General features: G+C 42.2%; 1 protein-coding gene across 1 annotated transcript in view; it reads left to right on the plus strand.

Moving 5' to 3' along the window:
• Positions 1–7,271, plus strand: part of AFAP1L1 (actin filament associated protein 1 like 1) — a 60,008-nt gene extending 52,737 nt beyond the window's left edge. The window contains exons 16-18 of the mRNA XM_072146198.1: positions 3,792–3,970; positions 4,318–4,437; positions 5,886–7,271. Of these exons, the coding sequence (XP_072002299.1) occupies positions 3,792–3,970; positions 4,318–4,437; positions 5,886–5,906 (320 nt within the window). The 3' untranslated portion in view covers positions 5,907–7,271. The remainder of the gene's footprint in view (positions 1–3,791; positions 3,971–4,317; positions 4,438–5,885) is intronic.
• The last annotated feature ends 7,708 nt before the right edge of the window (positions 7,272–14,979 follow it).

A 14,979-nucleotide genomic window follows, 5' to 3' on the forward strand; every position in this document is an offset into this window, starting at 1 on the left:
ACTAGCAGCTGACACAGGGGAAGGAGCAGTGGTGTGCACGGCCGGAGGTGAACGGGCTTGTTGCCACTGAGTGGGGTGCTTAGCATTCATATGCCTGCGCATACTGGTGGTAGTTAAGCTAGTAGTGGTGGAACCCCTGCTGAGCCTGGTTTGGCAAATGTTGCACACCACAGTCCGTCGGTCATCCGGTGTTTCCTTAAAGAACCTCCACACTTCTGAAGATCTAGCCCTCGCCGCAAGAGCCCTCACCACGGGAGCTTCACTAGTTGACAGTGGCGCTGATGCACCAGCTCTGGCCCTGCCTCTCCGTCTGGCCCCACCACTGCCTCTTCCAACCTGTTCAGGTCGAGGACTCTCCTCCGTCTCAGAAGCACTGTGTTCACCCGGCCTCTCAACCCAGCTTGGGTCTGTCACCTCATCATCCTCCGATCCCTCAGTCTGCTCCCCCCTCGGACTTCCTGCCCTGACAACAACTTCCCCACTGTCTGACAACCGTGTCTCCTCATCGTCGGACACCTCTTTACACACTTCCACTACGTCAAGAAGGTCATCATCACCCACAGACTGTGACTGGTGGAAAACCTGGGCATCGGAAAATTGCTCAGCAGCAACCGGACAAGTGGTTTGTGACTGTGGGAAGGGTCCAGAAAACAGTTCCTCAGAGTATGCCGGTTCAAATGCCAAATTTTCCTGGGAGGGGGCAGACTGGGGGGGAGGAGGCTGAGGTGCAGGAGCTGGAGGAGTGGGGATTTCGGTGACATGGGTGGACTGCGTGGAAGACTGACTGGTGGTGGACAAATTGCTCGAAGCATTGTCAGCAATCCACGACATCACCTGTTCGCACTGTTCTGGCCTCAACAGTGCTCTACCACGAGTCCCAGTAACTTCAGACATGAACCTAGGGAGTGTAGCTCTGCGGCGTTCCCCTGCTCCCTCATCAGCAGGTGGTGTCTCACCCCGCCCAGGACCACGGCCTCTGACCCCTGCAGTAGTTGGACGCCCACGTCCCCGCCCTCGTCCTCTACCCCTAGCCCTCGGGTTAAACATTTTTAAAATGAGAGTTATAACTTTTTTTTTTTTTTTACTTCTTTTTGTTTTTTTTTGTGTTTTTTTGTGTTTTTTTTTTTTTTTGTGTTTTTTGTTTTTTTTTGAGTTTTTAAAACCAAACAATCCTATCCTATTGCTATGGCTATTTTCTAGCCAAGTATCAAAGGAAGCACACTACTATGCCAGATGAGATGACACTGAGTTAGTGCCTAATAGAAATCCAACCCCTACTGAATTTTGCCACTTCGGCCTTTGCTATGGATATGTGCGCCACTAAGCGCAGAACACAGCGGTCGCAAGTCTCACTACAAATTGCTCAGAATTGGCAAGTACATGCACTGCAGAAACTACAGCCACCAGCAGATCAACCAGAAATCAAATATATAGAACGCTACTGTAGGCTTCAAGAAGCTGTTTGTATTCTCCTATGGCTATTTTCTAGCCAAGTATCAAAGGAAGCACACTACTATGCCAGATGAGATGACACTGAGTTATTGCCTAATAGAAATCCAACCCCTACTGAATTTTGCCACTTCGGCCTTTGCTATGGATATGTGCGCCACTAAGCGCAGAACACAGCGGTCGCAAGTCTCACTACAAATTGCTCAGAATTGGCAAGTACATGCACTGCAGAAACTACAGCCACCAGCAGATCAACCAGAAATCAAATATATAGAACGCTACTGTAGGCTTCAAGAAGCTGTTTGTATTCTCCTATGGCTATTTTCTAGCCAAGTATCAAAGGAAGCACACTACTATGCCAGATGAGATGACACTGAGTTATTGCCTAATAGAAATCCAACCCCTACTGAATTTTGCCACTTCGGCCTTTGCTATGGATATGTGCGCCACTAAGCGCAGAACACAGCGGTCGCAAGTCTCACTACAAATTGCTCAGAATTGGCAAGTACATGCACTGCAGAAACTACAGCCACCAGCAGATCAACCAGAAATCAAATATATAGAACACTACTGTAGGCTTCAAGAAGCTGTTTGTATTCTCCTATGGCTATTTTCTAGCCAAGTATCAAAGGAAGCACACTACTATGCCAGATGAGATGACACTGAGTTATTGCCTAATAGAAATCCAACCCCTACTGAATTTTGCCACTTCGGCCTTTGCTATGGATATGTGCGCCACTAAGCGCAGAACACAGCGGTCGCAAGTCTCACTACAAATTGCTCAGAATTGGCAAGTACATGCACTGCAGAAACTACAGCCACCAGCAGATCAACCAGAAATCAAATATATAGAACGCTACTGTAGGCTTCAAGAAGCTGTTTGTATTCTCCTATGGCTATTTTCTAGCCAAGTATCAAAGGAAGCACACTACTATGCCAGATGAGATGACACTGAGTTATTGCCTAATAGAAATCCAACCCCTACTGAATTTTGCCACTTCGGCCTTTGCTATGGATATGTGCGCCACTAAGCGCAGAACACAGCGGTCGCAAGTCTCACTACAAATTGCTCAGAATTGGCAAGTACATGCACTGCAGAAACTACAGCCACCAGCAGATCAACCAGAAATCAAATATATAGAACACTACTGTAGGCTTCAAGAAGCTGTTTGTATTCTCCTATGGCTATTTTCTAGCCAAGTATCAAAGGAAGCACACTACTATGCCAGATGAGATGACACTGAGTTATTGCCTAATAGAAATCCAACCCCTACTGAATTTTGCCACTTCGGCCTTTGCTATGGATATGTGCGCCACTAAGCGCAGAACACAGCGGTCGCAAGTCTCACTACAAATTGCTCAGAATTGGCAAGTACATGCACTGCAGAAACTACAGCCACCAGCAGATCAACCAGAAATCAAATATATAGAACGCTACTGTAGGCTTCAAGAAGCTGTTTGTATTCTCCTATGGCTATTTTCTAGCCAAGTATCAAAGGAAGCACACTACTATGCCAGATGAGATGACACTGAGTTATTGCCTAATAGAAATCCAACCCCTACTGAATTTTCCCACTTCGGTCTTTGCTATGGATATGTGTGCCACTAAGAGCTAAACACAACGGTAGCAAGTCCCCCTGCTAATTCCTCACAAAATGGTAAAAGATGCAAATTAAAATAAAAAAAGTAGAACGTTATTGTAGCCCTAAGAAGGGCTGTTGGGTTCTTTGAGAATCACTCCTGCCTAACAGTAAGCTAATAGAACACCCTAACGCTTTCCCTGACCAGCAGCAGCTCTCTCCCTAGCGGCATCCAGAGACAGAATGATCCGAGCAGCGCGGCCAGCGGCTAGTCTATCCCAGGGTCACCTGATCTGGCCAGCCAACCACTGCTATCGACGTGTAAGGGTACCACGTCATGCTGGGTGGAGTGCAGAGTCTCCTGGCTTGTGATTGGCTCTGTTTCTGGCCGCCAAAAAGCAAAACGGCGGGAGCTGCCATTTTCTCGAGCGGGCGAAGTATTCGTCCGAGTAACGAGCAGTTTCGAGTACCCTAATGCTCGACCGAGCATCAAGCTCGGACGAGCATGTTCGCTCATCTCTAATCATGATCATAAAGGTGTCAAAAGCTCTTTAGTACTATGTGTAGTCTCCTGCCTAAATATTTTACAATTTATAGGAATCTATCTTTTTAATTCAGCAGTAAGAAAGCACCTATAGACTTTTTTTTAGTTTATGTGGTTCCTCTTTTTGTGTGCAAGATCCCCAGGCTGGGTAGGATGGTTATTTATTGTGCTATCTTTCTACAAAATATATTTTGAACTCGTTTTCTCTTTGTGTTTAGGAAAACAGCAGCAGGAGCTGGAGGCAAAGTTAGCCTCATTAGAAGAACAGTGTAAGGACAATGAGAAGAGCCGTGTAGATTTGGAGTTACAACTTACAGAAGTAAAGGAGAATCTGAAGAAGTCCCTAGCTGGAGGTCCATCACTAGGGTTATCAGTGACGGGCAAAGCTGAGAATCCAGTTAGTATTCAGATTTGTTTTGTTCACCTATACCCAGGTTTGGTGGTCAATATCAGATCCTAGGGGATCCAACATGCAGAAACCCGAATGATCAATTGTATAAAGAGTATGTTGTGATGGACGGACATGAGAGAAGAAGTGCTCACCAATGCGCTGTGACTTCTACAAACATATAATAATATAATAATAATATCTTTGGGGGTGCCAAGTGTTGGACCACCACTGCTCTGGTATTAATCATTTATCATAAGAATAGTTGACCATTAAAGATCGTCCATACTAGCCCCCTCTAAGTTTCATTGTGCTTTATAAAAATGTGAACTAGCATTCACTTTTTGTTTTTACAGCCACCAAAAACCCAACAAGAAAGTGAACGTCCTTTGCCTGTAAACAGTGCTGCAGAATTGAAGCACAGAGCTCCATCTATAGTGACGACGAACAAAGGGAAAGTGCTCCAAAAGGCCAAGGTTAGTTATATATATTCAACCTACAACATAATTCTGTATAGTAAAGCATTCCTTAGTATTTAATAGTTTAAATGTAATGTTACCATTAAAGAGCTATTCCCACCAAGACAAGATTCTTAAATGTATTCAGGATAACAAAATAACACATTCTCTAATTCACTGTTATCAACAAAAATACAGCATTTCACAGATATAATTCCAACCTGTCTCTATCAGTCCTGGTGTTTACAATTTTGATTGTCCTGGATACGACCATAATCGTTTGACTATTGTCGGATTCCTCATGTCTTCACACTGCAGTGCTCTCTGCCTCCTGCCCCCCACCCATCCCGCATTACAAGACCAGCTCAGACACAGGTACTTCCTGCCGGCAAGCAGCAGTTTGCAGAGACTTGCTCTACTAGCTATAGACAGAAAAGGTCTTCATAGTAGAGCTTACTCTGTGTTTTATTGATTAGATGAGGGAGCAGAGATAACTCTGTGTTTAATTGATTAGGTGGGTTAGCAGAGCTGAAAGTGTCATTGTGTTTTATATCCATCTCATGGATTTCATCATCTCCGTTCTTTGATCTGTATCATCACTCTTTTTCTATGTGTCAGCTGCTAGTAGAATGTTTGGAAGCCAAATAAAAGTGTAGATAAACCCTGTACCCCGATTATCTAAACACATTGGGGGACATTTACTAAGGACCCGATTCCCGTTTTCCCCGAATATTTCCGATTTGCGCCGATTTCCCCTGAATTGACCTGGGATTTTGGCGCACGCGATCGGATTGTGGCGCATCGGCGCTGGCATGCACGCGACGGAAATCGGGGAGCGTGGCCGAACGAAAACCCGACGGATTCGGAAAAACCGCCGCATTTAAAACAAAAAATCTGTCGCGGAGCTTGCACTTACCTTCACTCAGCCCGGCCAGCGCGTTCCGATGCTTTTCAGCGCAGCAGCGCCACCTGGTGGACGGCGGAGGAACTAGCTTAATGAATCCCGGCCGGACCCGAATCCAGTGCAGAGAACGCGCCGCTGGATCGCGAATGGACCGTGTAAGTAAATCTGCCCCATTGTCAGCACACAAAATCTCATAGCACAGATGGATCATGAAGTGTCTTCTTAGGGAGTCCCCACCTACACTCTGAATTCTTACACTTATCTGTCTATTAAGATATAGGACCAGAAACAGCAATAAAACTGACTAAAATTTCAAAGTAAGGGGTTGAATTATCTTTATTGTGTAAACATCACTAAGGGATTAAAATTTGAGAACTTTCTTAAATGGAAAAACCCTTTAAATGCATGCTGCCTATGTTACTGTGATGGTATTTCTTTATTATAGGATGTTACTGAGTGCATCAAAAGGCATAATAATACAGCAAATTGACCAATGTAATAAAATCACTATTCAATCATCTATATACAATTGCTATTCTAATAAGCTACTGTTGTATTTTAGGAATGGGAAATGAAGAAATAATAAATTACAATTATTGTATGCAAAACAAAGCTCTGGTGAACAAGAAGCCTTTGTCATATGCATGTGCCTTATGGAAACAGTAAGAAAAAAAGAATAAACACGTGAACTAACATGAAGCAGATTCAGCATCGTATAAATTCTGAAGGATGTATAAAGCTAGTTCTTACCCTAAGATGGTCTTTAATATTAAAGAAACACATAAAAGGAGCTCGCTAATTTATGGTCTTTGGAAATATGATTTTATGATATTGAATCCATGATGTAAGTTGGAGGAATCTACCCTTGATGGTCGCAGAAAGTGAATGAAAGTGGATTTTGAAGTAGAAACAGGGATGGACATCCGTGATGCAATATTATATACTGGAATATTTGGTGAGCACTATGCTCTGTTAACAGGACATAAATTCTCTACTGTGAAGGTCAAAAGTATCTACCCCAATTGTCTAATGAAAATGCTCACTGAGAAGGATGAAAGTTTTTCATTTTTTATCTATGTACAGTTCTAAAAACGAACAGAATATCATAACACATGGTAGACAGGTATAGAAAATGAAATACTCAAATTTATTGTATCTGGTTTCCTCAAAAAGAGACATTTTGCCTGTCATCTTTTGATCTAATTTTCATTTGGATTATGAACATTGGAAGCAGCATCAGGCCAGTCCAATACGACCCACCACAAATGAAGAAGAGTCTTCGAATATCCAAAATACTAGAAGCTATACAATATGCAAGATATTTCCGATTCATATTGTATTATATACTTCAACTGCCCTTAAAATCTATTGAAAGATATTTGTAAAATAGGAACAAAGGAAGAAACATAAAGTTGCTGTTTTATTTTTGTTATATGCCCCTGAAATATGGTTGGGCAACTAATGATGCCCCTGTGTTAAGGGATTGCTCTTACGGCACAGCACTAGAGCATACCATAATAGTGGGGTTCAACCTCTAGTATTGTGTAGACCTGGAGAACAAAGAGACTCAGATTTTCCCCTTTATGATGGTTGTTTAGAAATTTGTAAAGTTGTCGCACTGCTTATCTAGTTCTGTGGCCCCTTCATTCTAGAATGTATCCAAATTAAAGGCATAACTTTACATGCAAAATTGTCCCCTTTAAATGCATATGGCACATGTGATTTTCAAGTTTCTTCTGTCTCACAAAATGTCTCCAAATGTCTCATCTATTGATTTGGGATGGAGGATTGGAAAGTGTTAATATTTCTGGTGATAATGTATAGCACATCGTGGAGGAAAATCGTAAAAAGAGTCCCCTTTTTTCTGCATATTGTGCCACTATTGTACAAAGAGCTGTATGCACTTTAACAAATGTTTTTTTTCAATAAAAGGACAATGTACAGAATATATTTGCTTTTCATTTTTCATTTTATTACACTGACTTGCATAACCTGGGGGTCATGGTAGAGGAAGATGAGGAAAGAGTTTGAATGTTGCCTTCTTAATTGTCTTCCCACACATGATGAGGGATAATATAAATTCTCTTTAAAATGTCAACAGTTTAACCCAGGAAGAGGTGCGGCGCTGCTTCAACACCACTAAAATAGACAAATCCCTGGGCCCAGATGGCATACATCCCCAGGTACTGATGGAATTGTGTGCTGTGATACACAGACCAATATTAAATTTAAAGATTCCTTAAAGAGGACCTGTCACCCCATTTATCGGCACTAGGAGCTGCTTACTAAAGTAAGCAGCTCCTAGTGCTTGAACAAATGCTGCAGTGTTAGAGTGATAGCGTTACCGGAAACCTCCGGTAACGCTATCTAACACTGCGACAGGGTATACTGTAATTGTCGGACAGCTCGCAAAGCTGTCAGACGTATTCATGAGGGGGCGGGGTTGGGGCGTGACTAGGGGCAGTGACTGCCGCCTAGTACGCGGCAGTCAATGCCGGCCTATGGAGCGAGCGGGGCGGTCCGGGGTAGAGGCAGCGCCTCGCATCGCCCCCTCATGAATACATCGGACAGCTTTGCAAGCTGTCCGATGATTACACTATACCCCGCCGCAGCGTTTGATAGCGTTACCGGAGGTTTCCGGTAACACTATCACTCTAACGCTGCGGCGTTTGATCAAGCACTAGGAGCTGCTTACTTTAGTAAGCAGCTCCTAGTGCCAATAAATGGGGTGACAGGTCCTCTTTAAGGACTGGTTCCAGGACTGGTCCATAGCAAATGTGGTGTCAACATACAGAAAATAATCAAAAAGCGATCCTGGAAACTACAGACCTGTGAGTCTAACTTCTGTTGTGGGGAAAATATTTGCGGGGTTTATTAGAAATTCTATCCTGGAGTATCTCACTGTGCATAACCTTATAACCCAGCATCAGCATGGGTTTAAGAGGGATCAGTCCTGTCAGTGTAATCTGATTGGCTTCTATGAGGAGGTGAGTTCTAGACTGGACCTGGGGGAGGCTGTGGATGTTGTATATCTGGACTTTTCCAAGGCATTTGGTACAGTGCCAAAGAAAAAGGTTGGTACTACTGGAACTAGGGGAAAATCTGTGTATTTGGGCAAGCAATTGGCTTAGTGATAGAAAACAGAGGGTCACCATTAATATCATTTTCAGATTGAGTTTAAGTTACCAGTGGAGTACCACAGGGGTCAGTATTGGGGCCACTTCTTTTTAAGATTTTTATTAATTACCTTATTGAGTGTATATACAATAATGTTTCAATATTTGCAGATTATCCTAAACTCTGTAAAGTAATTAACACCGAGGCCAATAGTATAACATTACAGGGGGATTTGTGCTGGAGGAATAGGCAGATAAATAGCTGTTATATAAATGTAAAGTTATGCTCTTGGGCCATGGAAACAGAAAGCAGAATTATGTAATGAACAGTCAATGACTTTGTAAAACTTCAGCAGAAAAAGACTTGGAGGTATTGGTGGATGGTAAACTTAATTTAAGTGACCAGAGCTAAACAAGCAAATAAAATTATGGGATGTATCAAGAGAGGAATAGATTCTCATGATAAGGACATAGGGGCATATTTATCTTGTGCGCCATCGTATGATAGCCCCCTGCAACATATTCCGCTCAGCCGGTGTGGCGCAGAGGTCCTGATAAATATGCCCCATAGTTTTGCCCTTATACAAATCACTGGTCAGACCACACATGGAATATTGGGGCAGATTTATCAAGATGTCTAAAAGTAAGAATGTTCTTGGTTGCCTATGGCAACCAATTACAGCCCCCCTTTAAAGTATTCATGAGCACTGGTGAAATGAAACCTGAGCTGTGGGCAACTAAGAACATTCTTACTTTTAGACAGCTTGATAAATCTGCCCCATTGTGTACAGTTTTGGGCATCAATGTATAAAAAGGACATAGTAGAACTGGAAGGGGTGCAGAGTAGAGCAACCAAGATTATTAGCGGAATAGGGGGGCCTGGAATACAATGACAGCTTACAAAACATGGGGTTATTTAGCTTAGGAAAAAGATGGCTGTTTGGAGACCTCATTATAATGTACAAATAGATGAATGGGTGTTATAGAGATCTATCCAAAGATTTTTTTATATCTAGGCCTGTGACCAGGACCAGGGGGTCTTTCTAAGCCTAGAGGAGGTGGTTATTATTGCTGTTGTCTTTTTGTTTTTGCAACACTTCTCTGTTCATTGTGTTTAAAATCTGAGTCACTTCAGAAAGCCTGTCATAGCATGCCTGATGAAGGTACCTAAGCTGTCCCAAAAGCTTGCTTGTAACACGTTATATTTCAGTTAGCCATTAAAAGGTATCAAGCAGGTTACTTTATTTGACCTGTCAAAAGCAATAGTAATGTCAAAGGTCAGACTCATCTTTGGTGCTCCTCTTACTATTCTGGCTTCAATGAAGGTATAACAATTCGTTTTTTTCGGTTTGGACCACAATAATTTTTTGCACAAAAATTATACATCAGTATGTCCAATCCTTCCTGCTCTATAACCATGCTTCCAAATCTGCCATGTTCAATGGGTACGGTTCTTCCTAAGTACTTCATAGTATATAAGGTTGGAAAATGACGCAAGTCAATCAAGTCCAACTTTTAAGAAGTAAACAAACGTTTTTACCCATAATATGAAATTTTAGCTCTCAAGAAAGACATCCAGGCCTGAACATGTACAAAGAATCTGCCATAACAACCTCCTGCAGCGGAGAGTTTCATAGTCTCCCTGCTCTTACAGTAAAGAATCCCTCTCTATGCTGATGAGACAAAGATTGAACTTTTTGGTGGATAAAACCAGGCACTGTTCATCACCTGCCAAATACAATCCCAACAATGAAACATGGTGGTGGCAGCATCATGCTATGGGGTTGTTTTTCAACTTCAGGGGCAGGACAACTGGTTGCAATTGAAGGAAACATGAATGTTGCGAAGTACAGAGATATCCTGGATGAAAACCTCAGAGTGCCCTGGACCTCAGACTGGGCTGGAGGTTCACCTTCCAACAAGACAATGACCCTAAGCACACAGCTAAAATAACAGAGCAGAGGCTTCAGAACAACTCTGTGACCATTCTTTACTGGCCCATCAAGAGCCCTGATCTAAACCCAAATGAGCATCTCTGGAGAGACTTGAAAATGGCTTCCACCAAAGTTCACCATCCAACCTGAGGGAACTGGAGAGGATATGCAAGGGAGAATGGCAGAGGATCCCCAGATCCAGGTGTGAGGAACTTGTAACATCTTCCCAAGAAGACTTATGACTATATTAGCTCAAAAGCTGCTTCTATTCAATACTGAGCGGAATACTGCATACTTATGACCATGTGATATTTCAGTTTTCCTTCTTTAATAAATTTGAAAAAGCAGAGTGCACATTAATGAACAAAAAAAGAACCTTTTTTTTCATTTTTCATTGAATGGAACAAAGAGTGAAAGATTTAAAGGGGTCTGAATACTTTTCAAACCCACTGAACATTCTGGGTTAAAGGGAGTCTCCCACGAATATAAACTAGGTCCTATCCACAGGATAGGGCCTAACTTGTTGATCGGTGGGGGCCTCAATGATGAGAACCCCACAGATCACCAAAACGAGGGGTCCAATGGGGTCCCGCGTACCTCCCTCGGCCCCCTCGACGCTCCGAGTAATGGAGCAGCCGGCTGTGCTTGACCGTTCTGCACTATTAATCTCTGTGGAGCTGATGGAGATTGCCCAGCACAATCCCATCGGACCCCTCGTTTTCGTGATCTGTGGGGGTCTCATCACTGAGACCCCCACCGATCAGCAAGTTAGGCCCTATCCTGTGGATAGGCCTAACTTGTGCTCATGGGAAAACCACTGTAAGATAAATAGCATTAGACACCAATAAACACAATGCAAGCACTTACATCAAAACATGAAAGTTCAGTTGAGTAAATTTATATAATCAGGGTCAGTTGTCGAGCAAATTATGGTACTAGGGTTATGAAGAGCCAAAAAATGAATTGTTTGCATATTTCCTTTAAAAGAAACTGTGTTTGGTGTGTATTCTATCTAAAGCCACTCCTAGGAACAGCTGGCCGCTCTGCTGACAACTGGATAATGTATCTAGTCCAAACAAAGAGAAACAAATGTGTAACCAAGCATACAACTCATTCTCTAGACAAAACGAAACAAAAGGATTGCAGGTTGGATTTACACTGTGTTTGGGGGAAGGAATCTCCCAGTTGTCAGATAGAAGAAGGATTGGGAGTGTTGTGTTTAAAGGTAAACTACCACTTGGATAGATATGATTTAACCCCTTATCACTGACGCTTATTTTCAGCTTAATGACCAGACTCGATTTTTCAAATCTGACATGTGATAAGTGATAAGTTTTGTTTTCTGTTCTGAAAGAAAAATGAAAAATTGGCAAAATTTCAGAAAAATTCTTAATTTTCAAAGTTTTACATTCACAATTTATTCAGGGTGCATAGCCGTGTATATAGAAAACAGAAATGCTTTGCATAGGCCCTGAAAAGTTGATTAAATACTGAAATGCTATAGGTTAGCTTGAATATACTTTGTGCACCTCCCCTAAACCTTGCTATCAAGGGAATAAAACGTCTAATCACTAAATGTACTATGAAGCCCCCCCCACACTAGTCAAAACATGACCTCTAGGCTGGAGCTGCAGAGAAAGACAAGAGTCAGGGACAAGCAGGCAGATTACACAAGATGGCTAAATCATGAGATGGCTGACACCAACATGATGGTGTCTGAGTGAACTAGATAGCGTTTGGAGAGAAACATGACATCTCTCACATAGTAAAACGCCATAAAATACCCCACTATAGAAACTACAACCCTCAATGTATTTAAAACAACTTCTATTAAGTTTATTAACCCTTTAAGTGTTTTACATGGGTTAAAACAAAATGGAAGTGTAATTTCGAAACTTTTTAATTTTTTGGGAAAATACATTCATTTAGGCCAAAAATGAAACTTTCATAATGAATAGAATGTAACTGGGGTGATTAGGGCATGCTCAGTTAGTTACAGACAGGTCCTGCCAGGAAGCAGAACCCTCCGGGAGTTTTTCCGATCCTGGGTGTTAGTGCCTGGTCTGGGCTGTGATGATACAGCCGGACACCAGCACTTGCAGGACCTGATGTCCCGCAATCTTCTTCTGAAGCGTAATTGTAGAAAGGTGGCGCATCAGAAGAAGTACCCTTGGCCGCCATAAAAACACGAAATGGCAGTCATTAAGGGTTGGGCAGTACAGTGGCTTAGTGGGTAGCATTACAGTCTTGCAGCACTGGGTTCCTGGGTTCAAGTCCCAAGGTCAACATCTGCAAAAAGTTTGTATGTTCTTCCTGGTTTCCTCCCACACTCCTAAAAAAAACATACTGGTAGTGTGCTATATAAATAAAGAATTATTATTAAACTAAATACATTTACAGGTTTACAAGTTGGCGTATTCTTTTTGTTCCAGGATCATATCTTGCGGTAAAAAATACTTTTTTTTTGCATGTTTTTATTTTGTTTCTTATACACAACAGCATATATCAAGCCAGTGCTGTAGGTAAGTACTAATTTTATTACTTTTTTATATTGCCTAATTCCTGGGCCTAAAAGGTTTGTTGCAAATTACTATAGATGGAAGTGGGCCCTGTCTAACAGATTACTGAGAGGAGGAACTGTCCAATGGATTACTGAGAGCGTTGGTCTATCTAATGGATTATTGAGCAGGGGGGCTGTCTAATTGATTACTGAAAGGGGGCCTGTCTAATGAACAGCTGAGCGGGGGGGGGGGGGGGGGGTCTGTCTGATGGATTACTGAGGGGAGTCCTGTCTGATACACTACTGAGTGGAAGGGCCTGTATAATGGATTATTGAAAGTGGGGTTGACCAATGGATTACTGAGAGGGGGTTCTGTCTAATGGATTGCTGAGGGGTCCGTCTAATGGATTACACTGAGAAGAGGGCTTGTCTAATGGATTACACTGAGAGGGTAATATATATACAATACACCTGGCACAGTGCGGTCAGTTGTGTTGTGAATGGGATATATGTGGGGGGCACAATTTGCTAAGTTGTTAGTTGTGCATAGTGTGGCCAGTTTTGGTGTGAGAGTTATTTATGATTTATGCCAGGCTGAGTTGTGGAGAGTATATGGGTGTTTCCAAATATTTTTTTTTTATAAACCCGCAGAGTTGAGTCCTAGCTGTAAGATTGGCCCGAATTAAACGGACACCATCAGCGACATCATCTGTAAAGCATTGGATTACACTGCAGCCTCTGGTATCTACTGCTATTATACGGTATAATACTGGTGTGTGCGTGTGTTTTTTTATTCACTCATTATGTACTGGTAATATACATGGTATAGTGGTATTTTATGGGCCTTGTACAGAGGTATCATTAGTAATATTGGCATTTGCATGGCATGCTTTGTTTAATAACAGTATGGTGGTAAAGATTAGCAATAAATGGAAGGCATATCTGGAAAATTATTGGCAACACTGGTCTTTGTATAGAGTATTTAGTTCATTATCATGATGGTGTTAATTTTATGTGTTTGTGGTAATGCGGTGGGTCACAATTTGGAGGAACCTTTTGGGCATTGCACTGCTATTGTTTAGAATTCTGGTCCTATGGTAGTTTTATTTAGAAATATTATGACGGTATTATTATTTGATTGGTCATGGGCCTAAATTGGACACGCTTTAATGAAGGTTATTTTAGTATACTATTAATTTGAGCAATCCTACTCAAAAATAAAGCTTTCCTCACCTCCTCTGGGGCTCTCAGTGTCCCGCGCCATAGTCTGTCAGAATTGTGCCCCTGTTTGTTTACAAATCGTTTCACCTGGTACAACCCACCCGTCTCCTGTCCCAGTGCCTGCTCCAGCGCTGGGATATAGGGACAGGTGGATGTACCAGGCACCTGGAAGTTGCCAGAAGGTAGTTTTCATGCCTCTGAAAACAAACCAGGACCCTATTTTACCTGATGACTTACCATATACAGGCGGAGCAGTTTAAAAGCCGTCCCCAGCCATTCTGCTAATTTTGTCTAATAGTCGGACAATCCCTATAATTGCATACAACTGCTAAGCTTGTATATTGTACATCACATAGTCCTGATTGGACTCAGTAGTCACATGTCAGTCGCTGTACAACAGAAACTGAAAGGTGTGCGGACTACTTTAGGCCAGTTTCACACAATAGTAATCTAGTCTTTTGTACTTTGAAGCCAAAATCAGAAATGAATACTGAATGCAGAAGATGTACAGATGTTCCCAATATACTTTTGAACTGTAGAATTCTCTCTTGGTTATGGCTTCCAAAACTGATGTAAAACCCTGAGTGTAAAACTGGCCTTATGAATATTTACTAATGAGATTACCAGTAGATTAGGCCACAAAGCTATGAGACCAGCATGAATGCAATGATCAAAAACATTGGGGCTTATTTACTAAGGTTCCCACGGAACGCACTTTTGTTGGATTTTAGAAATTCGGCTGTGACAGGTATTTAGAAGGGGATTGTGTCACATGCGATTGGATTTTGGTGCAATCGTGCCGGCTTTCATGCAACAGAACCCGTGGGGCAGGTCGTCAGACGATCCGACTGATTCGGACTGAGCGCAGGATTTAATATTCAAATT

The sequence above is a fragment of the Engystomops pustulosus genome, chromosome 4, assembly GCF_040894005.1.
Source record: "Engystomops pustulosus chromosome 4, aEngPut4.maternal, whole genome shotgun sequence".
In the NCBI taxonomy this organism is placed as follows: Eukaryota; Metazoa; Chordata; class Amphibia; order Anura; family Leptodactylidae; genus Engystomops; species Engystomops pustulosus.